The sequence below is a fragment of the Delphinapterus leucas genome, chromosome X (genome assembly GCF_059928025.1).
Source record: "Delphinapterus leucas isolate spDelLeu-1000000601 "Yukka" chromosome X, BTC_Dleu_Yukka2, whole genome shotgun sequence".
In the NCBI taxonomy this organism is placed as follows: domain Eukaryota; kingdom Metazoa; phylum Chordata; class Mammalia; order Artiodactyla; family Monodontidae; genus Delphinapterus; species Delphinapterus leucas.
This window is the reverse complement of record NC_143150.1, coordinates 88,871,853-88,899,029: the sequence shown is the minus strand read 5'-3', so window position 1 is coordinate 88,899,029 and position 27,177 is coordinate 88,871,853. Positions and strand designations below refer to the sequence as shown.

The 27,177-nt window shown below is 40.2% G+C and overlaps 1 protein-coding gene across 1 annotated transcript in view; it reads right to left on the bottom strand.

Moving 5' to 3' along the window:
* Positions 1–27,177, bottom strand: part of DGKK (diacylglycerol kinase kappa) — a 160,458-nt gene that overhangs the window by 94,131 nt on the left and 39,150 nt on the right. The window contains exons 2-4 of the mRNA XM_089904546.1: positions 15,202–15,312; positions 14,643–14,723; positions 12,549–12,653 (exon numbers count right to left, since the gene is read on the bottom strand). Of these exons, the coding sequence (XP_089760672.1) occupies positions 12,549–12,653; positions 14,643–14,723; positions 15,202–15,312 (297 nt within the window). The remainder of the gene's footprint in view (positions 1–12,548; positions 12,654–14,642; positions 14,724–15,201; positions 15,313–27,177) is intronic.

Below are 27,177 nucleotides of genomic sequence, written 5' to 3'. Positions count from 1 at the left end.
TTTTTTAAGGATCCTCCATACTGTTCTCCATAGTGGCTGAACCAATTCACATTCCCACCAGCAGTGTAAGAGGGTTCCCTTTTCTCCACACCCTCTCCAGAATTTATTGTTTCTAGCTTTTTTGATGATGGCCATTCTAAATGGTATGAGGTGATACCTCATTGTAGTTTTGATTTGCATTTGAGCATTCTTTCATGCGTTTGTTGGCAGTCTGTATATCTTCTTTGGAGAAATGTCTATTTGGTCTTCTGCCCATTTTTTGATTCGTTTGTTTGACTTTTTGTTATTGAGCTGCATGAGCTGCTTGTAAATATTGGAGATTAATGCTTTGTCAGTTGCTTTATTTGCAAATATTTTAGCCCATTCTGAGGGTTGTCTTTTGGTCTTGTTTATGGTTTCCATTGCTGTGCAAAAGCTTTGAAGTTTCATTAGGTCCCATTTGTTTATTTTTGTTTTTATTTCCATTTCCCTAGGAGGTGGGTCCAAAAGGATCTTGCTGTAATTTTTCTCATAGAGTGTTCTGCCTATGTTTTCCACTAAGAGTTAGTTTCTGGCCTTACATTTAGGTCTTTAATCCATTTTGAGCCTATTTCTGTGTATGGTGTTAGGGAGTGTTCTAATCTCATAGTTTTACATGTACCTGTCCAGTGTTCCCAGCACCACTTATTGAAGAGGCTGTCCGTTCTCCACTGTATATTAGTGCTTCCTTTATCAAAGATAAGTTGACCATATGTGCGTGGGTTTATCTCTTGGCTTTCTATCCTTTTCCATTGATCTATATTTCTGTTTTTGTGCCAGAATCATACTGTCTTGATTACTGTAGCTTTGTAGTATAGTCTGAAGTCAGGGAGCCTGATTCCTCCAGGTCTGTTTTTCGTTCTCAAGATTGTTTTAGCAATTCGGGGTCTTTTGTGTTTCCATACACATTGTGAAATTTTTTGTTCTAGTTCTGTGAAAAATGCCAGTGGTAGTTTGATAGGGATTGCATTGAATCTGTAGATTGCTTTGGGTAGTAGAGTCATTTTCACAATGTTGATTCTTCCAATCCAAGAACATGATATATCTCTCCATCTATCTGTATCATCTTTAATTTCTTTCATCAGTAGCTTATAATTTTCTGCATACAGGTCTTTTGTCTCCTTAGGTAGGTTTTTTCCTAGATATTTTATTCTTTTTGTTGCAATGGTAAATGGGAGTGTTTTCTTGATTTTAATTTCAGAGTTTTCATCATTAGTGTATAGGAATTCCAGAGATTTCTGTGCACTTATTTTGTATCCTGCTACTTTACCAAATTCATTGATTAGCTCTAGTAGTTTCCTGGTAGCATCTTTAGGATTCTCTATGTATAGTATCATGTCATCTGCAAACAGTGACAGCTTTACTTCTTTTCCAAATTGGATTCCTTTTATTTCCTTTCCTTTTCTGATTTCTGTGGCTAAAACTTCCAGAACTATGTTGAATAAGAGCGGTGAGAGTGGGCAACCTTGTCTTGTTCCTGATCTTAGTGGAAATGCTTTCAGTTTCTCACCATTGAGGACAATGTTGGCTGTGGGTTTGTCATATATGGCCTTTATTATGTTGAGGAAAGTTCCTTCTATGCCTACTTTCTGCAGGGTATTTTTTTTATCATAAATGGGTGTTGAATTTTGTGGAAAGCTTTCTCTGCATCTATTGAGATGACCATATGGTTTTTCTCCTTCAATTTGTTAATATCTTGTATCACATTGATTAATTCGCATATGTTGAAGAGTCCTTCCATTCCTGGGATAAACCTAACTGGATCATGGTGTATCATCCTTTAAGTGTGCTGTTGGATTCTGTTTGCTCGTATTTTGTTGAGGATTCTTGCATCTATGTTCATCAGTGATACTGGCCTGTAGTTTTCTTTCTTTCTGACATCCTTGTCTTGTTTTGGTATCAGGGTGATGGTGGTCTCATAGAATGAGTTTGGGAGTGTTCTTCCCTCTGTTATATTTTGGAAGAGTTTGAGAAGGATAGCTGTTATCTTGTCTCTACATGTTTGATAGAATTCACCTGTGAAGCCATCTGGTCCTGGGCTTTTGTTTGTTGGAAGATTTTTAATCACAGTTTCAATTTCACTGCTTGTGATTGGTGTCTTCATATTTTCTGTTTCTTCCTGATTCAGTCTTGGCAGGTTGTGTATTTGTAAGAAATTGTCCATTTCTTTCAGGTTGTCCATTTTATTGGCATAGAGTTGCTTGTAGTAATCTCTCATGATCTTTTGTATTTCTGCAGTGTCAGTTGTTACTTCTCCTTTTTCATTTCTAATTCTATTGGAGTCTTCTCCCTTTTTTTCTTGATGAGTCTGGCTAATGGCTTATCAATTTTGTTTATGTTCTCAAAGAACCAGCTTTTAGTTTTATTGATCTTTGCTATCATTTCCTTCATTTCTTTTTCATTTATTTCTGCACTGATCTTTATGATTTCTTTCCTTCTGCTAAGTTTGGGGATTTTTTGTTCTTTCTCTAATTGCTTTAGGTGCAAGGTAGGTTGTTTATTCGAGATATTTCCTGTTTTTTAAGGTAGGATTGTATTGCTGTAAACTTCCCTCTTAGAACTGCTTTTGCTGCATCCTATAGGTTTTGGGTCATCGTATCTCCATTGTCATTTGTTTCTAGGTATTTTTTTATTTCCTCTTTGATTTCTTCAGTGATCACTTCGTTATTAAGTAGTGTATTGCTTAGCCTCCTTGTGTTTGTATCTTTTACAGACCTTTTCCTGTAAATGATATCTAGTCTCATAGTGTTGTGGTCGGAAAAGATACTTGATACAATTTCAGTTTTCTTAAATTTACGAAGGCTTGATTTGTGACCCAAGATATGATCTATCCTGGAGAATGTTCCATGAGCACTTGAGAAGAATGTGTATTCTGTTGTTTTTGGATGGATTGTCATATAAATATCAATTAAGTCCATCTTGTTTAATGTATCATTTAGGGCTTGTGTTTCCTTATGTATTTTCATTTTGGATGATCTGTCCATGGGTGAAAGTGGGGTGTTAAAGTCCCCTACTATGAATGTGTTACTGTCGATTTCCCTTTTTATGGCTGTTAGTATTTGCCTTATGTATTGAGGTGCTCCTATGTTAGGTGCATAAATATTTTCAATTGTTATATCTTCTTCTTGGATCGATCCCTTGATCATTATGTAGTGTCCTTCTTTGTCTCTTATAATAGTCTTTATTTTAAAGTCTATTTTGTCTGATATGAGAATTGCTACTCCAGCTTTCTTTTGGTTTGCATTTGCATGGAATATCTTTTTCCATCCCCTCACTTTCAATCTGTATGTTTCTCTAGGTCTGAAGTGGGTCTCTTGTAGACAGTATATATATGGGTCTTGTTTTTGTATCCATTCAGCCAGTCTGTGTCTTCAAAGCAATCTTGAGAAAGAAAAACGGAGCTGGAGGAATTAGGCTCCCTGACTTCAGACTATACTACAAAGGTACAGTAATCAAGACCGTATGGTATTGGCACAGAAATAGAAATATAGAACAATGGAACAGGATAGAAAGCCCAGATATAAACCCATGCACATATGGTCACCTTATCCTTGATAAAGGAGGCAAGAATGTACAGTGGAGAAAAGACAGCCTCTTCAATAAGTGGTGCTGGGAAAACTGGACAGCTACATGGAAAAGAATGAAATTAGAACATTCCCTACCCCCTTACACAAAAGTAAACTCAAAATGATTAAAGACCTAAATGTAAAGACCTAATGAAACTTAAACGCTTTTGCACAGCAATGGAAACCGTAAAAAAGACAAGCCTTAGAATGGGAGAAAATATTTGTAAATGAATCAACTGACAAGGGAGTAATCTCCAAAATTTACAAGCATCTCATGCAGGTCAATATCAAAAAAGCAAACAATCCAATCCAAAAATTGGTAGAAGACCTAAATAGACATTTCTCCAAAGAAGATATACAGATTGCCAGCAAACACATGAAAAGATGCTCAACATCACTAATCATTAGAGAAATGAAAATCGAAACTACAATGAAGTATCACCTCACACCAGTCAGAATGGCCATCATCAAAAAATCTACAATGAATGCTGGAGAGGGTGTGGAGAAAAGGGTACCCTTTTGCATTGTTGGTGAGAATGTAAATTGATACAGTCACTGTGGAGAAGAATATGGAGGTTCCTTAAAAAACTAAAAGTAGAACTACCATACGACCGAGCAATCCCACTACTGGGTATATACCCTGAGAAAATGATAATTCAAAAAGAGTTATGTACCACAATGTTCATTGCAGCTGTATTTACAATAGCCAGGACATGGAAACAACCTAAGAGTCCATCAACAGATGAATGGATAAAGGAGATGTGACACATATATACAATGGAATATTAATCAGCCTTAAAAAAATGAAATTGAGTTCTTTGTAGTGTGGTGGATGTACCTAGAGACTGTCACACAGAGTGAAGTAAGTCAGAAAGAGAAAAACAAATACCTTATGCTAACACATATATATGGAATTAAAAAAAAATAAAAAGGTTATCAAGAACCTAGGGGCCAGTAGGAATAAAGACGCAGATGTAGAGAATGGAGTTGAGGACCTGTGGAGGGGGAATTGTAAGCTGGAACAAAGTGACAGGGTGGCATGGACTTACATATACTACCAAATGTAAAACAGATAGCTAGTGGGAAGTGGCCACATAGCACAGGGAGATCAGCTCAGTGTTTTGTGACCACCTAGAATGGTGGGATGGGGGGGTGGAAGAGATATGCAAGGGGGAGGAGATATGGGAGGATATATGTATATGTATAGCTGATTCACTTTGCTATAAAGCAGAAACTAACACACCATTGTAAAGCAGTTATATAAATATGTTAACAAAATTATTTTAAACATGCTAAATTTCAATCAAAGGCCGATGGCCAAATAAATTATAGTTGATCTAACTAATGGGAAACAAGAAATTCATTAAAAATCACAATCTCATAAGCTTTAAATATTGGAAAACATCAAATGAAACAAAAATATAGTGTAAAGTCGATTATACAGTGTCATAGCAATTTATTTGTGCATATTTATATGCATATAAATTGTACTAGAAAATTTAAAAAAATTAACAGCTTTTAAATTTCTTTTGTTTTGTTTCTGTAGGTTTCAACATTTTCTAACTTTTTATTTATAGATTATATATCAAAAAGTACCATTATGATAATGTTTATTTTGTGTATACTTCCCCTAAGACCTTTTTCATCCCATTGGGTACTATTATGTCAGACTTTCATTGTAATAGAGAATAGAACATGCTGATATCTATGAAACAGAAGTATAAGTGATTGGTGTAATGTCTGTACAAGGCTTAGTAGATGGGCCCCCACTGTGAAGAAATGAAAGAGGTATCATTAAAAAGAGAAAAAAAGAATTTTTGCATCTATGTTCATCAGGAATACTGACATGTATCTTTCTTTTCTTTAGTATCTTTGTTTAGTTTTGGTAACAGGTGATGCTGGCCTTATAAAATGAGTTTGGAAGTGTTCCCTTTTCTATTTCTTGGAAGAGTTTAAGAAGGATTAGTATTAATTCTTCTTTGAATGTTTGGTAGACTTCACACATGAAGCCATCAGGTCCTGGGCTTTTCTTTGTTGTGAGATTTTTGATTTCTGATTCAATCTCCCTATTTATTATTGGTATGTTCAGGCTTTCCGTTTCTTTCTGATTTAATTTTTAGTAGTTTGTATGTTTCTAGGAATTTATCCATTGCTAGGTTATCTAGTTTGTTTATAATAGGTCTTTATGATCCTTTTTATTTCTGAAGAATCTTTTGTAATGTCTTCTCTTTCATTTCTGATTTTATTTGAATCTTGTCTCCTTTTTTTTCATCTAAGAGTTTGTCAATTTTGTTTATCTTTTAAATAATTACCTCTAGTTTTGTTGACTTGTTATAATTTTTTTCCCTAATTGATTTAGTTCTGCTCTGATCGTTATTATTTCCTTTGTTCTGCTAACTCTGGGCTTATTTTGTTGTTTTTCCTGTTCATCAATGTGTAAAGTTATGTTGTTTATTTAAGATCCTTCTTTTTTAATGGAGGTGTTTACTGCTATAAACTTCCACCTTATAACTGCTTTTGTTACATCCCTATTTTTATTACGTTGTGTTTTCATTTTTGTTTTTCTCAAGATACTTTTAAAATTCCCTATGGATTTCCTCTTTGATCTAATGGTTGTTCAAGAGTGTATTATTTAGTTTCCATGTATTTGTGAATTTTTCTATTTCCCTGCTGTTATTCATTTCTATTTCATTTTCTGTCATGGTCAGAGGAGATACTTAGAATTATTTCCATTATCTTAAATTTGTTATGACTTGTTTTGTGACCTAAAATGTTATCTTTCTGGAGAATGTCCTATGTGCCCTTGAGAAGAATGTGTCTTCTGCTGCTGTTGGGCAGAAATTTCTGTCTATGTCAGTTAGGTCAATATTGTTATTCAAGTCAGCTGTTTGTTTATTGGTTTTCTGTCTGCATGGCCTACACATTATAAGTGGAGTATCGAAGCTCCCTACTATTATTGTATTGCTGTCAATTCCTGCCTTCAAATCTGTCATTGTTTGCTTTATATATTTAGGTACTCTGATCTTGGGTGCATATATGTTTATAATTGTTATATTTTCCAGTTGAATTGACCCTTCTATCATTATATAATGTCTTTTGTTTCTAGAGACAGTTTTAGATTTAAAGTCTATTTTGCCTGATATAAGTATAGCCACCCCTGTTTCTTTCGGTTACCATTTGCATGCAGTATCTTTTTCCATCCCTTCACTTTCAGGCTATGGTGTCTTTATTCTAAAGTGAGTCTTTTGTAGACAGAGTATTTCTGATCTTGTTTTTTAAAATCAGTTCCGCCACTCTGTGCTCTTTGAATGATGAGTTTAATTCATTTACATTTAAGATAATTATTGATAAGTGAGCGTTTACTATTACCATTTTGATAATTGATTTCTTGTAGTTCTTTTGACCCTCTCTTCCTCTCTTGCTGTCTTCCTTTGTTATTTGATGATTTTTTTTATAGTGATCTGCTTTGGTTTCCTTCTTTATGTCTTTTGTTTATTATAGGTGTTATTTTGTGTGTGTATGTGTGTGTGTGGTTAACTCGAGGTTTGCATAAAATATCTTGTAGTTATATCTTTCTATTTTAAGTTGTTAAAAACTTAAATTTAATACCATACCAAAATACTTTTACTCCCCCCAGCACTTATACTTTATGTTCTTTTGGTCAGAGTTTGATCTTTTTATATTGTGTATCCGCTAACAAATTTTTATCTACTAACTTTTATATTAGGGTTAAAAGTAATTCATGCACCATTATCATTAATGAAACACTTCAGACTGATGAAAGGTTTGAGCCTGGGAGACTTAAAGAAAGAATAAAAAGGAGAAAATTGGAAATAATGAGCTGCTTAGAAGACTAGATTAAAAGGTTAGCTTCTTCTGATGAATTCTAATGGAACCATTGACTATGAGAACAGGAATGAACCTTAAAGTCATCTAGGGACTTCCCTGGTGGTCAAGTGGTTAGGATTCCATGCTTTCAGTGCTGAGGGCCAGGGTTTGATCCCTGGTTGGGGAACTAAGATCCTACAAGCCACACAGCTCAGCTAAAAAAATGTCATCTAGACTCCAGATTCTAGATTCTAAAGCATCTTTAGATCAAGTCATGTAGCCTTTATTTGAATGCTTCCAAAGGTGGAGGACTAAGTTTCTTGCAAAAGAGTCCATTCAATGTTCCTAAAGCTCTAAATTTTAGAAAGATTTTCCCAAATCTTTGGCCTACTAGAAGAACTTTCTAACATTCAGTGTGAGCTTTGAGAATGTCATCAGCTGTCTCTTGAGGTAGAAAGCTCCCTGTCATTGGAAATATTTAAAGCAAACTATGTACATAATTGCTTCTGAGCATGTTGTATAGAAAATTAATTTTTCATAGTGACATCAGCAAGATGATGGACTAGAAGCTCCCAATGCTCTTCCCCTCCCCCACAAAAACAACAAATAAACAACTACATGCCATCTAGAATATTCTGGAGTTGAAAGAGCTCCAGAATACAACAAAAAAAGCTGCAGAAACTCATGGAGCACAGAGACAGAATGGTCACATAGAAAAGTGTAGTAAGCAGTTTAACTTCATTGCCCCATCCCTCAGTCTGACAGAGCTTGGGGCCAAGAGGAACCCCCTTGGCCTGACCTCTCCCAACAAGTGGAAAGAAGAGCAGGAGGACTCCAGTAGCCTACATCATTGCTGTGGACACAAGCACCTTTCAACATGGTGGTGCCCTGAATTCTTCATTGCCGTTGAATCCAGGTGATGTAGCTGCCTGGAACCCAACTGCTGTGACCACTCCCCAGAAAGAGGTACTGCAGCACCCCCTCCCAGAGAAGCTGCCACCACTGCACCCCCACTGGGAAAGTGCTGATGCATCCCTCCAATCAAAGCTGACACCACTGCATCCTGCTCCCCCTGCCAGAGTCACAGTCCTCCCATCTGAAAGTATGTACACACCCTGGACCCCAGTTCCATGGCTGCTCAGCACACACCCATGCCTCACATACTAAGGCTACCATCATGGTGAACACACCTGCCCACCAGCCCCAGGTACCAAAGTTGTTCTAGATGCTCCTGAGCTCCAACCCTGGTACCATGGCCACTTTGCAGGTGCCCACTCCCCAGACACCAACACTATTGCCTCCACAAATGTGTCTGTGCCCCTGATCCTGGCATCACTGCTACCACATGTGTAACTGTGTGCTGGACCCAGCAACAAGAGGGATCCCCTTGGCAATGACTTCCTCCTGTGGAGGAAAAGGAGAACAGGAGGACCAAGCAGTCTTCACCAGCAAGGAGCACAATAGCCCTTACCATCACTATGTAAACTCACAACCTTGGTCACTGAGGTCCTCTGCAGTTTTTGCTGACACTGACCTCAGCTGATGGAGCCCTACAAGGACTATGCCTCTGTGCACTCCCTGAAGCCAGAACCACTGCTGCACACCCTGGAGCTGGAGTCACCATATCCAAACCAGTTGGCACTCTCACACCCACCTATAGGTAAAAGTCTTTACCCCTGAAGACAGTTCATAAAGTCCTGAAAAGGCAATTGCTCCCTCAAATGAGCAGACATCAACACAAGGCTACCAGAAACACACAAAAAAATCAAGGAAACATGACATCACCAAAGAATAACAATAATTTTCCAATAACTGATCTAAAAGAAATAGAGATCTATGAATTTCCTGGAAGTGAATTCAAAATAATTGTTTTAAGGAAGTTCAGTGAGCTATAAGAGAACACAGATGGACAACTCAATGAAACCAGGAAAGCAATACCTGAAAAAATGAGAGGTTCAACAATAAGACAGAAATCATAAAAAAGAACCAAACAGAAATTCTGGAGCTGCAGAATACAGTGAATGAAATGAAAAAATGCAAAAGGGAGTTTCAACAGCAGACTTGATCAAGCAGAAGAAAGAATCTGAAAACAGGTCATTTGAAATTATCTAGTTAGAGAAGAAAAAGAAGAATGAAAAAGTATGAAAGAAAGCAAACCTATATATACATTATGGGAGACTCAGAAGGAGAAGAGTGAGAAAGAAAGGGGCAGAAAGCTATTTAAAGAAATAATGGTTAAAAACTTTCCAAATCTTGAGAGGGAAATGGACATCCAGATTCATGAAGCTCAAAAATTTCCAAACAATATCAACCCAAAGAAGACTACACTGAGACACAATATAATCAGATTGTCAAAAGTCAAGAACAAAGAGAGAATTCTGAAAGCATCAAGAGAAAATTAGCTCATCACATGTAAGGGAACCCCCATAAGACTATAAGCAGTTTTCTCAACAGAAACCTTGCAGGTCAGGAAAGAGTGAGATGATGTAATCCAAGTATTGAAAGAAAAAAACTTACATCTGAGAATACTATACCTGGCAAAATTATCCTTTAAAATGAAGGACAGATAAAGTCTTTCCCAGACAAACAAAAACTGAGGGAATTTGTCACCACTAGACCTACCTTACAAGAAATGCTCAAGGGAGTTCTTCAAATTGAAATTAAAAAAACATGCTAAACAGCAACGTGAAAGTATAAATCTCACAGGTAAAGGTAAATATATAGACATATACAGATTAATGAAGTTCTTCACCACTCTTTATTCTGGCATTGATAATCCTCCACAATCAGGCCTGATCTACCTCTTCAGACATATTTAAACTTTCCCAAACTCTTCTGGTCAAATGGAGTCCCCATTTTACTCTATTCCAAAAAGGTTCTGTTTTGTTACTTAGCTTTTCCTTATACCAAGTCCCCTGCTCAGGACTTCCTCCTGCCCCTAATCCCCTACCACCAATAAAATCCTATTCATCTTTCAAGGTCAGTCTCAAATCTCTCCTCTATTAACTCTTCCTAGGGGACTCCAGACCATATTAATCTCTTCCTCCCCTGAACTCCCATATCACTATACTGTCTGTTTCATTCATCTGGCAATCAAGCATCTGCCTTGTAACATCTTTGAAAACTTATTTGTCTCGAATATTTTCATTTAACTGTTTCTTTGGTGTGTATCTTATCTCCCCAACTATCTAAAAAGCTCATTGAGATCAGGAACCAAGGCTACACCTTCTTTTCAACTCTCTATGGAACAGAACTGGGCACCTAGTAGGGGCTCACTTCTTAATGTGTACTGACTGGTTTTAGATAGGTTACCCCATTACTTCGCAGTGACTTTAGTAGTCCACTAAGTCCATGATTAACCTTTTTTCACCCCGTGTCAGGCATTGACAGCTGATAAGGTGCATATGAGAGAAAGCATATTTGACTCTTCAAGCCTCAAGCAGGACAAATTGCTAAGATGCAGGTAGTGAGATATTTTACTATTGGCTAAAAGTGTTCCTTAATAGATCTAGGTCCCTGGAGCAGCTCCACACAGGTTGTGATTATAAACTGAAATTCACAACTCTTTCAAGAGAGTTAACAGGCAGATTTTTTTCCTTTCTAGTTTGTGCTGGGTAGTCAAGAAGAAGGTGTTTAATTCAGTTGAGTCAGGAATGGCACATCAATGCTCTGATGGCTTTCTCTAGAAGTTCCTGCATTCCTGGACTGATAATTAAAATTCAAGATCTTCTATGTGACCTTTTATGACAAATTGAAATTGAGAAGTCCTCCAGTGTGGGTAGAGATAAGCCAAGGAAATGAAAGAGATTGGTCTACAGGGGTGAGAATAGGAGAGGAGTGTGGAAATCATAACTTTTTGTGGCTACCTTTAATGCTGAGCCATAGTGACTGTATTGGGGGTGGGCAGGACGGACAGGATGTGCTTCTCCTTTAGGAAAAGAAGAAGAAAAAAACAAAGGAGTGAAATGCTGAGTGCTAAGTCATGTAAAGACCATCATCAGATTCTAAGCAAAGAAGCTCTCAATTAAGCATTTACAACGTGGGACCGGGAGAGGTCTCAATGATATGTGGAGACGTACCTAGTCCCTAGTTCAGTCAACTTGTCATATACTCATAGCCATGAGTAGTAGAATGAATAGTTATGAAAGTAAGTGGTCAAAAGCCTGAGAAGTCCTAGGGGAGTGAGGACAGATGGTTTTTCTCCATGGCATTGTTTTTATATCTAAAACCCATTATTACCCATTATTTTACACTGCTCCACCCCAAATGTTTACAAAAATCCTCTACCCTTTGCTAGTTACTTAAAACATCAGGTTCTTTTTAAGAGTGGATTCATCTCCCCCTTTATCTCTAAGACCTTCACAGCAGAACTTTGCTTTAGGATGAACCATGTATCATTCTCTTTCTAAATCCTGGCTCCAAGATTACCCTCAGATTCATTTATTCATTCAAAAAATATTTATTGAGCCTCTACTATGTGGCAGACACTGTGCTAAGTAAATAAATGACAAAATCCCTCCCCTCTTGAAACTTACATAACTTGTATTGCTAAGGAGAAAAGGAATCCTGCCATTCTTTGGGGAGGACTGCTCCTTGCTTTTCCCTCTACATTTCCTTTGTTGTAGATGGCAAATAGAGAGGCAGAATGGCATAATGGTTAAGGACATAGGCTTTGGAGTCACACAGCCTGGGTCCAAATCTTGGCTTTGCTACTGAGTAATTATTTCATCTTGGTCTGGTTCCTTCTCTTTTTTGAGCCTCAATTTCCTTAGCTGTTACTGTAGTCACTCAGCAGACCCAAGTGAAGACTGCTGATTGCAGCTAAGCTAACAGAAGAACATCTAAGTTAGCTGCTCACATACATCTTGAGTGCCTCATACATTGAGCATACAGTGACATCTACATATCAAGTGGGTGTGTACAGAGGTATCTAAACCACATACTTACCAAGGTTTGAGTCTAAGTGAATTACTCCTATTTATAAACAGGTTTCCTAATGATATCCATCCACAATTCCTGACCAGATGGTATCTGCTTCCATCTTATTAGTTCCCTGTTGGAAAGGTGGCTTAGCTAATGCAATCAATTAGGTGTTTACCGGTGAGAGTTGTGTAGATTCTCTATTATTTCCCTTACCTTACGAATTTCTCCCTGTTGCACGGTTTTTATGACGTTAATCCATTCTTCCATATCTTTCCGGTTGGGTGCAGCCAGTGTAACTTTTCGTTGTGGTGTGATCACCTACACAAAAACACATTATTAGCTGGTTCCCACTCCAAAACTTTGCCCCCAAACAAAGCCTTTGAACTCTCCAAGAAACTAGACAGATCTACTAAGCACATCCCAAGCCATTTCTTAAATATAAGACAGAAGCTCCCAGAGCCACTCACAGTTCCTTAGATAACCACCCCAACTAATAATAATGGTAATAATAATAAACAACACTTTAATGGCACTTACTATGTACTGGGCATTGTTCTATTGTACTTTATGTATATTGTTTATTTCAATCTTCCTTACAACCCCTTGATCTGGGCATTATTATTTTTCCCACTTAATAGGATATTTTTCCATGGCAAAGGGAGTTAAATGACTTGCCCACGTCCACCTAGCAGGTAAAAAGCTAAGCCAGAATTCGAACCCAGATTCTTTGGCTCCAGCACACATGCTCTTAAACACTAAGCCATGCACCCATCTGTTATTCAAATGAGGTTGTGTGAAAATCCTACTTGCTTACTGCTGCTCTATCTACTTGAAAAGGGTGAAAGGTATATTTTTCATCAGGGTGTGCCTCTTTCTGTTTGAGGGGAGAGTGAGAATGGAGTGGGGAAACTACAAATCCAGTTTCTTTCTTTCTTATGGTCTGGGACAACCTGAAGAGGATTTTACTATCATCTCTCTTAATCCCGCATGGTGCAAAAACCTTGCAGGAACAATGAGAAAGCCATGCTGAGGGTCTAGCAGAGGTAGGCCATGATCAGGGCTTCATCTTCTCACAGAGGACAGGAGGGAGCATGGATAGCTGTAGCATCAGTCATTGCTTCAATGGCCCTACTTGCCTTCACTACCAGCGGCCCCCACCCCAAGCCCAAATCTTGGAGCTAGAGCTTACCACACCAACAAGCAACTTCTTTCTCCTTGTGCATGTGTCTGTGATAAATGGCAATAGGAACTAGTGGGAATTGTGACAATAGCCGCTCCTTTGGTCCAAACCCATTCTTGTGTGGGGCTGATGAATAGTGCCTCTGTGTTTTAATTAGGCTAAGGGGCAACCTAACCCTTGGAATTTCTTTGTAGAATGGAGACCAAAAACATTATCTTGCATGTTCATCACCCAAAGGTTAAGATTTTTGGGACTGGGTCAACAGAACCCTCAGCTTTGTCCTGGGTCAGTATGATGTAATAAGAGAGAAATGAGAGTAGGATCTTCCTCTTATATCCAACTGCTCTCCCTTCAAAGGAGAATAGACTGTGGACCAGCCATGGAATCAGGGTATTGGGCCCATAGCTCTTTAGTCTGCTAAGTACCACTCTCTACCTGCCTGAAGAGGAACCCTGGTCTCCATAACCCACAACTGAGGCTGAGAAAAAGCATTTCTGGGAGGAGGTGGGTAGGAGGATTCCTGGGCCAATGGACTTGCTATCTTTCAGTGAGCTTTCTATTCTGGATTTACGTGAATGACCAAAGCCTTATGACATTTCAGCAGTGACAAGCCCTTGAATACTTCCCTAGAAAATCCTCTGCTTTCTTTGAAGTACTCTCATCAGTAATCTCAGCATAGGATAGCTTTCAGTTTGGATTTACGTTCTTATCTATTTCATCAAAGGAGAGAATGTCATGTAGTTTGATTATCCTGATATATTCTACAACATATTGGCAGTCTCTTGAAAGCCTCCCAATGACACTCATTTAAATTATCTTCACCAGGAGGATTGATTTTTGTAATAGTCACTCCTCCCGCCCCAAAATCAGCTCAGCTTTATATCAGGCTGGTAATAGAGAACAGGGCCATCACTTTTTTTCCCATCAGTGGGCTGGTAGAAAATATTCACATGAATAATCTTTAGCATTCATTTGCAATGCTACTTTAAGTGGATTTCCATACGCACTTTGGGATCAAAGGAAACTTGGGAAATCTGAACTCTAAAGAGGCAACAGGTGGTTATGGCAACCCCTCCTCCCAGCTAGCTCCCACCCCTGCCCATTCAGTCGTTCCTAATCTTACTTACGCAAAAACTGTGGCAAAGGTTTCTACAGCTGCTTTCTGCCAAGGCAACTTGAGACAGATCAATTGTTTCAAAGCGTGCAAACTGGAAAGGTATAAGAGGGAGAGGGAAAAGGAACCGTCTGGTTAATAAGGCAAAGAGACACTAAAAGGTAAACACACACACACACACACACTATTAGGCATTTTTGGCAGTCATGATCCCATTATTCCTTTGGCTTGAGCTGGGATTTATTTAGCATCATGGTTTTTGATATGTCATGGGACAAACAAAAACCAAACCAAACTAAACCAAAAACACAACTCTTCCCAAAACTTTTATGTGGATTTATAGGAAGGCTTAGGTAGTTCAGCTACCTAAAGGTTTGCACTGGAGAAGATAATGGGATATGGTCTATCTAGGGGCCTAGTGGAGCAGGTAAGGGTTAGCCACCTTAATGCTTGCCAACATGTTGGCCCATCTCCCCACAAAATATTTCCTGGTACCCACCTATTAACCCAATTGACAAGAATATATATATATATATATATATATATATATATATATATATATGTTCTCTTACCGCAGGATGGTGTGCAAAGCAGAGCCTTTGTCCTCGAACCAGAAAATATCTGAGTTTCCACCTCTTGAAGGAGTTACAGTTCTTCAGCAGAGGTCCTTCCTTCAATATTTTCTGAAAGATAGCAGCATAGTGTTGATTAATTAGATCAATTTGCAAGACCATATCACTTGTCCTCTCATTTGAGAAGATCAGATATCTGGAAAGCTCTCTGTCACATATCTGAGGAATGGCCCAAGGTCCAGGCAAGAAGACGAGGAAGTTAGTTCAATCAGAAAGGGTATTGGTTACCCTTGGATAACACATTCAGGATGATATAGGCTCTAAGTTTCTAAGGATACATGGCCCAAGAACCATGGAGAACATTGCCATTGGTGGTGGGAGGTGGGAAGGAGGGACGGAACACATAAATATAAGAACTACATTCCTAGGGAAGAACAAATGGTCGGGAAAGAGGCTGAATTCAGTAAAGGCAGATTTTCTGGAAGTCTCCAGATTGTAGGCCTGGACAGGGCCTTCCTCTCTGCTCTTTTAGAGTGTTCCTTTTAGAATGTTAAGTTGGATCACATTCCTTCCCTGCTCACAAGCCTCCAATGGCTTCCCAACACTTTTAGAACCAAATCCCAAGTCTTTACCATGGCCTTCAAGGGATTCATGATCTGGTGAGAGCAAAAAGGACACCAAAAAGGAACTACCATTTGATTACTTTCTTTACATATCTCATAGTCTGACCAACTGATTTTTCAGTTACTTGTCAGATAGACTGACTCTAACCAAGCATAGAGTCTACTTACCACTGTTACAATTGGGGAGGTTCTCAGTTACATTTATAGAATACAAATCAATATGCAAGTCTACCATTTGGGAGAAGTACTCAAACCCACCAAGCTGGACCAAAGCCCATGCTGAATGGATGAAGAGACAGACATTAAGTCATCGGATCAAAGCTCTACCATGAATTCCATCCAACATCTAAATTAGAATTCACCATTTGATGGTTGTGGAAGTGTTTTATTTGGCCCATCTGATGTTTTTTCAGTTTTTAATTAGTTCATAATATTTAAAAGGCAGAAATTTTCAAATAAAAATCCAAGTTTCCATTTTTTTAAAAAATCAGAACAGGTGGTAACAGTGGACCTATCTTCTCACATGGTAACAATCTGCTGGAACAGAGTAGCAGCTGCTCCCTTCAGATGGGGCACCCGACTCCAGCAGGTATTTAAGTTTGGAACCCTGTCTGAACAATCTTTTACTACCCCCATTCTCCCAAATATACACACATCTATTACATTACCTGTTCAATTATTTAACCAGTAAGTTAGTACCAATGGACAGAACCTCTGTATGTCAATTGAAACGTAGTTCATAGCATTCAAAGTTTACGTGAATTGTCTTGATAACTTATGGGAGTTTCAAGGTTATTGTACCACCCTCGATATGTTTACAAAAGAATGGTGCCAAGAAGTCAAGACAAGAAATCAATAAGATCTTGTGGGAAGGTTGAAGGTGGCATGGAGACTGAGAAATTACATTTAAATTGTTGAAATTGAGTCATCAATGAGAAAACAACTCTTGTGTAGACACTGTGATTACATCACTCTTTCCTTTTTCTGGTCAGATAGCCTATGGAATACACTCTCAATTATGGTGTTTGCTATTCTCTATCCAACCTTCTCACCTTTATGCCATATATTCTTCTACACTAAGTCTTCATGAGACCTAGGCAGTCATATTTACCCCTTTCTGCTAAAGACTTAAGTTCAAAATTTTAACTGCTCCAACTTTGTACAACTGAAGCCACACCCATTCTGCCCCTTTCCCAAGTTATTCTACTTTGTCAATTACTAAACGCTTCCATTGTTCTTATTTTATCATGTATAGTATCCCTTGTAATAGCCCATTTACAGTTTTTGGCTGAATATTTTACCCTTCCTTCCATTTTCAGTTTAAAACCTCCCTTCAACTATTTTTTCTTACCCTTGCTGCCATGCCTAGCTCTCTTCTCCTCCTGTTGCTTTCAGGGGTAGGATGATGGGGTGAGGTGGCAATGATGAAACAAGGAAGAGGATTTGTTTCTCCAGAAGATTCCCACAACCCTGGGCCTTCTGGTTCCTTCAGAAAATTCCCATACCCTGTTCATTTGACATACTAAAGTAAGTAGAATTCAGCCTCTTCTCCCCAGCTACTTCCTTCTGTCAACCCGTAGTAATGAGCACTATTTAATTCCCCTTCCTGGTACTTAAGAAATGTTCCCTTTTCTTCCCTTACTTGTGCCCTGCTAATAAATAACATCCTGTTATCCATCTAAGGACACAGCAAACCAATTAATTAATTAGTTAATTAATCCATTAATCTGAGGACACAGCAAGTCATCAAAACCTTCAGTTCTCATTCCATGAACTCAGCATTTGTCACAGTCAAGAAAACAAAGACTTCATGGTGCATCTATAATTGGATAGAGTGCTTCATTTGTATTTTCTGAGCTTCTACTATTGACTCTACCTTTTGCTAGGCCCTTCAGGGCAGCTAAAGAAGTTACAGGCATATTCCCTGTCACAAAGATATGGAGATATGGACAGTGGGAGTGGAGAGGGAGGGACTGATAATCCATGTAGACAAACACGAGGTTATGTGAGCTCAGAGAACCATTTGAAAAAGCCCTGGGTCTTCCCTGGTGGCGCAGTGGCTGAGAGTCTGCCTGCCGAGGCAGGGGACACGGGTTAGAGCCCTGGTCTGGGAAGACCCCACATGCTGTGGAGCAACTAGGCCCATGAGCCACAACTACTGAGCCTGCGCGTCTGGAGCCTGTGCTCCGCAACAAGAGAGGCCGCGATAGTGAGAGGCCCGCGCACCGCGATGAAGAGTGGCCCCCACTTGCCGCAACTGGAGAAAGCCCTCGCACAGAAACGAAGACCCAACACAACCAGAAATAAATAAATAAAAGCAAAAAAAAAGCCCTGGGAGCTTCATGTTCATTGTGCTAAATGTTTACCTTCTGGTTCAAATGAGAGGTTCCACTAAGACAGTGGCTATCCACTCACACATCCTGCCATTGGGTACACCAGCCAAATCACAATTATCTCCTCTCCTTTCCATGATATTAAACTGGTTGCTTTGTATGCACTAGCTTTAAGTGCAGGACTGTCTACTCAATGCCCATAGAAGGCTAGCTGGTAACAGAAGTCAACAACCTAGCAGGGGAACTGAGGAGCCCAAGCCCAGCTGCTGCTAAGTTCTAGGTGATTGTGATTGAATGCTGACTGGTGTTACCAGTTCATTCCATTTTTCAAGACAAGCTGGCAATCCAAGTGAAAATTTGTGTGAAGTTTTGGAATATGGAAATACTAGCTACTAATTAAATTAAAACAACAAAAAACTTGTGAGGGCCAAACAAAACATGGATGAGGCCAAAATCTGCCCATAGGCAACCAATTTGCAATTTCTGAACTGAACTATAACTACTGTGAATTTCTCAAGATGACAAAGTGAGTGAGTGGTAGGTATTCCTGGCGATAGAAGAGGTTGCAGTGTATGAGTTCAGAGTTTGTGTGCGAGGAGCCTGTACATGTGAGATATATATTACCAAGTTGGTAGCAGATAACTTTATTTATGTATTGGAGGGAGAAAGGTTAGAAGACAATATAAGAGTTTCTTAAGTTCTAAACACAGGCTCTATATTGTCAACTCTGAACTTCTACAAATGTCCAAACCTGGGTTGGGAGAAGGTAAAGTTCCTGTAGTTTCTTTCCCTTTAAACTCTGTCCCCCTTTGGGAGATGTTTCTAAATAAACCATGGTTTACTTAAAAACCCAACAAGCATCCCCTGGAAGCCAGTTTAAACAAGCAGAAGCTAAAAATCACTCAATCAGTATATTACCTCAAGTCAAGAAAATGTGCATGCAAATGAACCTTTACCTGCCTAGGGTCACTAAGCTTAACAAGGACATGAGACAAAAATTGGAAGAGACAAACAAACAAACAAATACATCCTGTAAAGTGAGGCATTAGTAGAAGAGCCCTCGCCTATCCTGTAACAGGGTTTTCACAGTACTTTCCAGTTCCTGGTTTCTTGCAGATAACATCATTTCATTGACTCCTTGCCACAGCCATGTGGAGTGTTACTTCCAATTTCTAGATCAGTAGTTCTCCTGTTTCTTTAAAGTGACTGTCCAAGAATAACTAGAAGAGTAAGGAGAATTCACATGTATACAGCACTTTGGAATGGATAAAGTGCTTCTACTTTTGTTATTGAATCTTCCCAGCACCCCTCTGAAGTAGGTAGTGAAAGGCATCTAACTCAGTTCTGTCCTGTGAAAGACACCCTGAACTCCGGTTTCTTTAAGTGGCATATATATATATATATGTGTGTGTGTTTTTTTCTGGATGCTTTGGGTCTTCGTTGCTGCACGTGGGCTTTCTCTAATTGTGGCAAGCGGGGGCTACTTTTCGTTGCGGGCTTCTCATAGCCATGGCTTCTCTTGTTGCGGAGCACGGGCTCTAGGTGCGCGGGCTTCAGTAGTTGTGGCACACGGGCTCAGCAGTTGTGGCTCACGGGCTCTAGAGCTCAGGCTCAGTAGGTGTGGTGCACGGGCTTAGTTACTCCACGGCATGTGGGATCTTCCCAGACCAGGGCTCGAACCTGTGTCCCCTGCATTGGCAGGTGGATTCTTAACCACTGTGCCATCAGGGAAGTCCGGGTGGCTTATACTTTTATTTCTAAGACATTATCAAGATATTTGACATTTTTCCTCTCAAGTAAGATTGTCAATGTTTGACATTTTTAAGATTTTGCAGCATCTTGGGGCTACAATATTTGTCAGAAGAATGCATCTCCAGTGTTATTATGGAAGGCAATGAGGAACAGGATTCTATACGGGAATTGTTTTTTGGTGGCCAAGTTTACAGGCACACAGCTAGTTCATAAAATGAGGCACACCTGTAACCCTCTTGGTCCAAGCTGTCACATTCCTGTAGCAATATTTGTGATGCTGCAGATAGGAAGAATTTAGGAAGGGTCATTGGATCCTTGTACATACTGAAATGCCACGTGACCCACCTAATGCTTCTTAAACCAGAACATATTGCAGGCAGTTCTATGTGATATTAAAATCCAAATAACACTGACGTCTCTAAAACTCTCAAGGCTGGAAGTTTAGTAGTGGGAGTGAGTGTGGTGCTGAATTCAATCACCACAGTCATCAATTGACTTCATTCCAATCCAAGAGCACGGGATTTATCGAGGCATAGTTCATTCAGGTCTTGAGTACAGCGTTCACACAAAATGTCTTTGCCTAACCTGTGGCAGCTCTTGCAGAGAAAGCAGTTTCTTTTTGCATCATCTTTAATAAGCCAATCCCCCAATTCATCATTCCCAGAAACTCCTGCACTCTGGTACCAGTGATCTCTCTCCCCAGTGCTCTGCAACTCAGCATGTACAAATTAATTGCCAACAGTGATGGTAAGCATTTCCCTTGCTCCATATTTATAAAATATATTCTATAGAATATCTCAACAGGGTCTATAAAGCAGTCCAATTGCCTATATATAATTAACACCTGCCTGCTGCTTAATAGGGAAAGGGCAAGTACAGCTGCTTCTATGACCTTTTCCTGTGCTCCTCTGAAATCCCCCAAAGCTTCTACTATCTGCTAGGTCTGTTTTTCTGTGGCTCGGTGGGTTTTTGATGTATGAGGCTTTGGAGGATTCTCTTACCCTTTCCTAGCAAAAGAAGCCCCTATTACATAGCCAAATTGAATTCCACCCCCACCCAATCAAAAAGTAAGCAAGCATCATAACATACACCACTACCTGTTATTAGCTGGCTGCTCTGCTGTTTTACTTTCTCATGCGGCTCTTGGGAGGGAGGCTGGATCAAGTTGGGATGAGCAGGTTATCATTCCTCCAGTGAAAACCAGACTTCCACTATGAGCACAGCTAGAGAAGCCAGCTTTCTGTCTATGGCTCCAAAACCTGGAACATGTATTCTCTTTGCTTTGGGGGCTGGGGTGATGGGAAGAAAGCCATTTCCTAACACAGGATTGCCAAAGTTGATTCAGAGAAACAATGTTTGATTTGGTTAAAATGCAACTATGGGTGCTTTAGGCTTTAAGAAAAGCCAGGCCCTCTGCTCTCCTGAAAGCTTTACATTCCCCAGGGTCCTGTTGACATAGCTGGAGTCAGACAGACTGGCTCCAGCACTTACTAGCTGTGTGACCTTGGGCAAATCACTTAACCTCTCTGAGCCTCAATTTCCTTGTCTGTTAGATGAGAATACCTTGCACAGCATGTGCCTGCTAGCCATTCTATAACTGTGAGTCCCTTGTGGATTGTGGAGGCAAGCACTCCATTCATCTCACTACTGGGAGCTCCCCTCTCTGGCACTAGCAAGCCGGGCTGGCTAAAGACTGAAGCAGAAGAATGAGGAATAGGGTGACAAACTGTCCCAGTTTTCCCAGGACTTTCAGTGCTAAAACCAGAAAAGTCATGGGCAAACTGAGACCTTTTGTCACCCTAGCACTCAGGTGCTAGGTCTTCCTGCTGCTCATGTCTGCAAGGGCTATAGCTGCAAATCCCTCCCACTGCTTCCTGTGCTAAGGAAGAACTATAGAGCCTCAACCACATCCCTGCTCTCTATGAGTGAAATAAAAGACAGTTGAAAATGATGTTACATTTTTCTCTGACTATGTAAAAACTTTAGCCAGTTCTTCCATATCATTCCAAAGATATTTTATACACATATATTCTTTCTTCACGTAAATCATAACCTTCTACGCATGATGTTTTGTCTCTTGCTTTCTACACTTAATATATCGTGGAACCCTTTCAATATCTGTACATACTGAGCTGCCTCATTTCTTTTTACAGTTGCATAGCATTCTGCTGTATGGATATAATATGATTTATTTAAACAGTTCCCTATTGATGGACAATGGTTTAAAATCTTATTCTATTACAAACAATACTGCAATGACTCTCTGTATATACATGTCATTTTGCATTGGTGTGAGTACATTGATAAGATAAATATCAATGGCTGGTAACTTTAAAACTAGTCCACTGGGACCATAAAGCCTAAAAAGATATGTCTTCTCAAATCTCTCTCTTTTCTTTTTCTGTTATTGGAGTTTCCTAGGAATGGTAAGGACCATTAATTGCTTGCGGATTGGGGAGGAGATGAGCAATTTGGACCCAGGATGACAAACTGCAGAAAGCAGTAACCTGGCTCTTGGTAATTGCCCTGGGACTAGCACCAGCCACAAAGTGGGAAGAGCTTGGCTGAGTCCTTCCAGACCTACACACAGGTTTGAACTGTGCAGCCTTGAACAAGCCATTTCACTGCTAGGAGAGATTATAAGTAACTTGGCTCTGGGTGGGGATACAAGCTTTGGTCTATGTAGTTCAAAGTCTGTGCTCTTGCCACAAAACAGCCTTTTAACTTTCAGAGCTAACCTGACCTTAGCAATGAGTAATATCCCTCCCCACCCTGTTAAAGATGATGAAAATAGGGCCCCAGAGGGGCTACACTTCAAGTCAAACAGCAAATTTGTGACAGAACCAGTACTGGGCTTCTGGCCACTCTATTTCAGTGATGTGGGGAATCCTCTCTGACCTCCTTCATGTGAGTGGAGGGGCCCTATAACCACAGCCATTGAGTTTGCTCTATATTGGCAGCACCTCCTGGAACAGGTGTATAGTTTTGAGGGGCTTCAGAGGAAGAGCATGGAAAGGGGTGCGAGGATACCAGCAGGAACATGGCTTGACTCCAAGACTGGGATCAAGAGGACAGACTGGGTCAGAGCTTTGGAAGTTTGAGAAGAGTGGCTAATGGGAATGCTTCCTGCAAAAGGTTGGTTTTGCTCTGCAAATGCAGGGAAGATGAAAGGTGTCAACTAGGGGAAGGAGGATTGTTTTTGAGCCTTGGGAGAACCAAAATCTCAGAAGCAGGAAATCCAGTTAAAGGAGTGGTATAAGCAGAAGCTTAGCAGAAGACCCCTGTTGCTACAGCTGCAGTTGCTGCTGCCTAGAAAAGGAAGTTCTGTGGTCACACAAAGTCCCTAAAGGAAGGATATCATGGAATTTTGGACATGGGTCTTCAGCTTAACCAAGGTCACAGAGGCCAGGACAGCAACTATCATACCTAGTGTCACTGAATTACAAGGAATGACAAAACATGCCTGCTTCCAACTGCTTTCTTCCCCATCCTTTCACCTGACCATCAGCAGCCAGAGATGGATAGGTTCTTTTAATATCCTGTGGATGTTTCTTCTCTCAGAGACACTCCCCCCATTGCTTCTAGCCCTTGGGTCCCACCACCAAGCCACATGCCTTCTTTATCCTAACCACCTTCTGTGAGACCAGTGGCTCCTGTTCAGACTCTGGCGATGTCCTCATAGAGGCAGACAAGGCAGCATCTTCTCTAAGTTTCTTTTCAATTATCCCACTCCAGAGGAAGAGAGTTGTTCCTGGATGACAAATGTCTGCTGTTTGCTCTTGCTTTACATGCATTATCTCATTTAATGCCCACAGAAACAGTCCTGTCGGGGAGGTGGAGAAGTTGAGGATCAGAGAGGATAAGTGATTAGTTCTAAGTCACAGTGAGTGGCAGAGATGGGGTTTAAAGCCAGGTCTGTTTGACTCTACTGCCTCTCCCCTCCAAATTCTAAGCATCTACAGGATGATGGTCATAATGATCTGGCTTGGGTGTCAGGTCCAACCTGAGGATCACTTCAGTCCACTTATTTCTTCCCCTAGGGGCCACAATTTCACCTAGGAGGAAAAGCCATGGCCAGTAATATCTGCAGATTTCCCACTTATTTAGCTGAGAGAGACCATGTACTACAAATGATTTCACAAAGGGGAGGGAAAAAACTGTTTTTTGGAGAGATGCCTGAAATGTCATAATCCCATATTTTGCATATTTTGATACTTTGTGACAATATGCTGGACCGTCTAGGAGCTCCTAAACGTGGGAACTTCAGCCTTTAGAGGTATTTTTAAATGTTTGCAACCTAAGGCCAAAATGAACCTTGCAAGTATGCAAATATGTAGTTCATTTGGCTACAGCTCACTCAAAGAGCAAAGCAATGAAGACTCAATTGGTGCTTCCTGTGCTTTGGTCTTTAGAGCTCCCTCTTTCCAATCATGGCTTCAAGTGCCTATAATAAAGTAGGCGTGGTGAGCCCATATCACCTAACCACATGTTCTTAGGGAGTTGGGGACATTGTCTTATTGCCAAACTGGCCCCATGCAGATAGCCATCTGAAGATGCACACAGGATCTAAAACTACATTCACTAACAGGTCCTCTGGGGATGAAGTGGTTAGATAATAAAGAGGGGATGTGTGACTTTTCATTTTTTTCTCAGCCTTATGAACTGGTGTTGACAAGAATCATGAAGTTGGAAGACAGAAACTGATGCTAGAACCAGTTGGTTTGCTTGCTTCTTGCAGCAATAGTAGTCTAGGGAAGATTAAATTCAGTAATTCACTAGTGGTTGTGTGTTGGGGGGAATGGGCAACCTGTGTGCATGCGGTGTGTGTGTGTGCTTGCCCAATTTGCCCCATCAGTGGTAGGTGAGAGCAGGAGCAAGGTCTCAGGTAAGGACACCTCAGGGGTAGGAAGAGCTTGGGGGCAGGGTGAGGGACAGACCCATGGGAGACTCCACCCAATGCCTAAAGCTATGGATAGCCTTGCTGCTTCTGAGCAGAGGACTGTCCCTGGCTGAACAAAATTGCCTCATGTGGAGGCAAGAGGGTATGAGGTATGGTAATTTGACAGCCCACAAAACCTGGAGGGAAAATGGAGGAAAGAGCTGTGATTGCAGGAGACACTAATCTGTCAAGGAGGAAACTATGTTGTGGGCCTTGGTTATAGAGAAATTACTGGCCAGGTAACAAAGTTGAAAAGCTGTGCCAGTTGGTAAAAGGAGGTCACCAGGGATAAACTTTCTTGAGTAGTAGTAGCAGTAGTAATAGTAGTAGTAATATGAATTACTAACAGTTGGTGAGTCTTCACTATGTGGGAAGCACTGTGTTAAATCATGTTACATGGGGTATGTCATTTGAGCCCAATAACAATTCTAAAAAGTAGGTGCCATAACAACCTTCACTTTATAGATTGAGAAACTGAGGCTTAGAGAGATTAGGTAACTTCCCTTAATAGGTTAATAAATGGCAGAGCTAATATCTCTCTTGGATTTTACAGCACATGGAAGACCAGTTATTCCTTCACTGAAAGAAAAAAAGTAAGGTTTAAACCACTGGTCTTATTGCAAGATGTACCCTATCCTATGTCAATTGACTGAAGGAGGCAGAATGGCAGGGGGAGACTGATGGTGTGAATCGCAGGTATTTGGTTCAGTTCGGTTTTTTTTTTTAACAACTTTATTGAAGTATAATTGCTTAACATTGTTGTGTTAGTTGCTGCTGTATAACAAAGTGAGGCCAAACCCTTTCCCTTCCCCAGGGGGTGCTGCTAAGCCCTGGTTGGGCTTGCTCACTCATCCACACCAAAGGATCTAATTTCGCTGGGCCCTGGGGTTTCACAGGAACAATTGCCTTCAACAATAGCCAGAAAACAAGTTCCACCAGTCTAGGCATTTGCAAGTGAATACAGCTGTCTGGTGGGGGGCCCAGGGCCCAGGAAATGAGCTCTGTTGTGATTCTGGAGCAGAACTAGAAAAGTGAGCAGCTATGTGGCTAACAGGGTCTTGGTGCTCCAGCCAGGTGTCAGGCCTGTGCCACTGAGGTGGGAGAGCCAAGTTCAGGACATTGGTCCACCAGAGACCTCCCGGATCCATGTAATATCAAATGGCGAAAGCTCTCCCAGAGATCTCCATCGCAACGCTAAGACCGAGCTCCATTCAACAACCAGCAAGCTACAGTGCTGGAGACCCTATGCCAAACAACTAGCAAGACAGGAACACAGCCCCGACCATTAGCAGAGAGGATGCCTAAAATCATAATAAGGTCACAGACACCACAAAACACACCACCAGACACAGTTCTGCACACCAGAAAAACAAGATCCAGCCTCATCCACCAGAACACAGGAACTAGTCCCCTCTACCAGGAAGCCTACACAACCCACTGAACCAACCTTAGCCACTGGGGGACGACAGCAAAAACGGGAACTATGAACCTGCAGCCTGCAAAAAGGAGACCCCAAGCACAGTAAGTTAAGCAAAATGAGAAGACAGAGAAACACACAGCAGATAAAGGAGCAAGGTAAAAACCAACCAGACCAAACAAATGAAGAGGAAATAGGAAGTCTACCTGAAAAAAGTTTCAGAGTAATGATAATAAAGATGATCCAAAATCTTGGAAATAGAATGGAGAAAATACAAGAAATGATTAACAAGGACCTAGAATAACTAAATAGCAAACAAACAATGATGAACAACACAATAAATGAAATTAAAAATTCTCTAGAAGGAATCAATGGCAGAATAACTGAGGCAGAAGAATGGATAAGTGATCTGGAAGATAAAATAATGGAAATAACGAATGCAGAGCAGAATAAAAAAAAATGAAAATACTTGAGGACAGTCTTAGACACCTCTGGGACAACATTAAATGCAGCAGCATTCGAATTATAGGGGTCCCAGAAGAAGAAGGGTAAAAGAAAGGGACTGAGAAAATATTTGAAGAGATTATAGTAGAAAACTTCCCTAATTTGGGAAAGGAAATAGTCAATCAAGTCCAGGAAGCACAGAGAGTCCCATACAGGATAAATCCAAGGAGACACATGCAAGCCACATATTAATCAAACTAGCAAAAATTAAATACAAAGAAAAAAATTAAAGGCAGCAAGGGAAAAGCAACAAATAACATACAAGGGAATCCCCATAAGGTTAACAGCTGATCTTTCAGCAGAAACTCTGCAGGCCAGAAGGGAATGGCAAGACATATTTAAAGTGATGAAAGGGGAAAACCTACAACCAAGATTACTCTACCCAGCAAGGATCTCACTCACATTCGA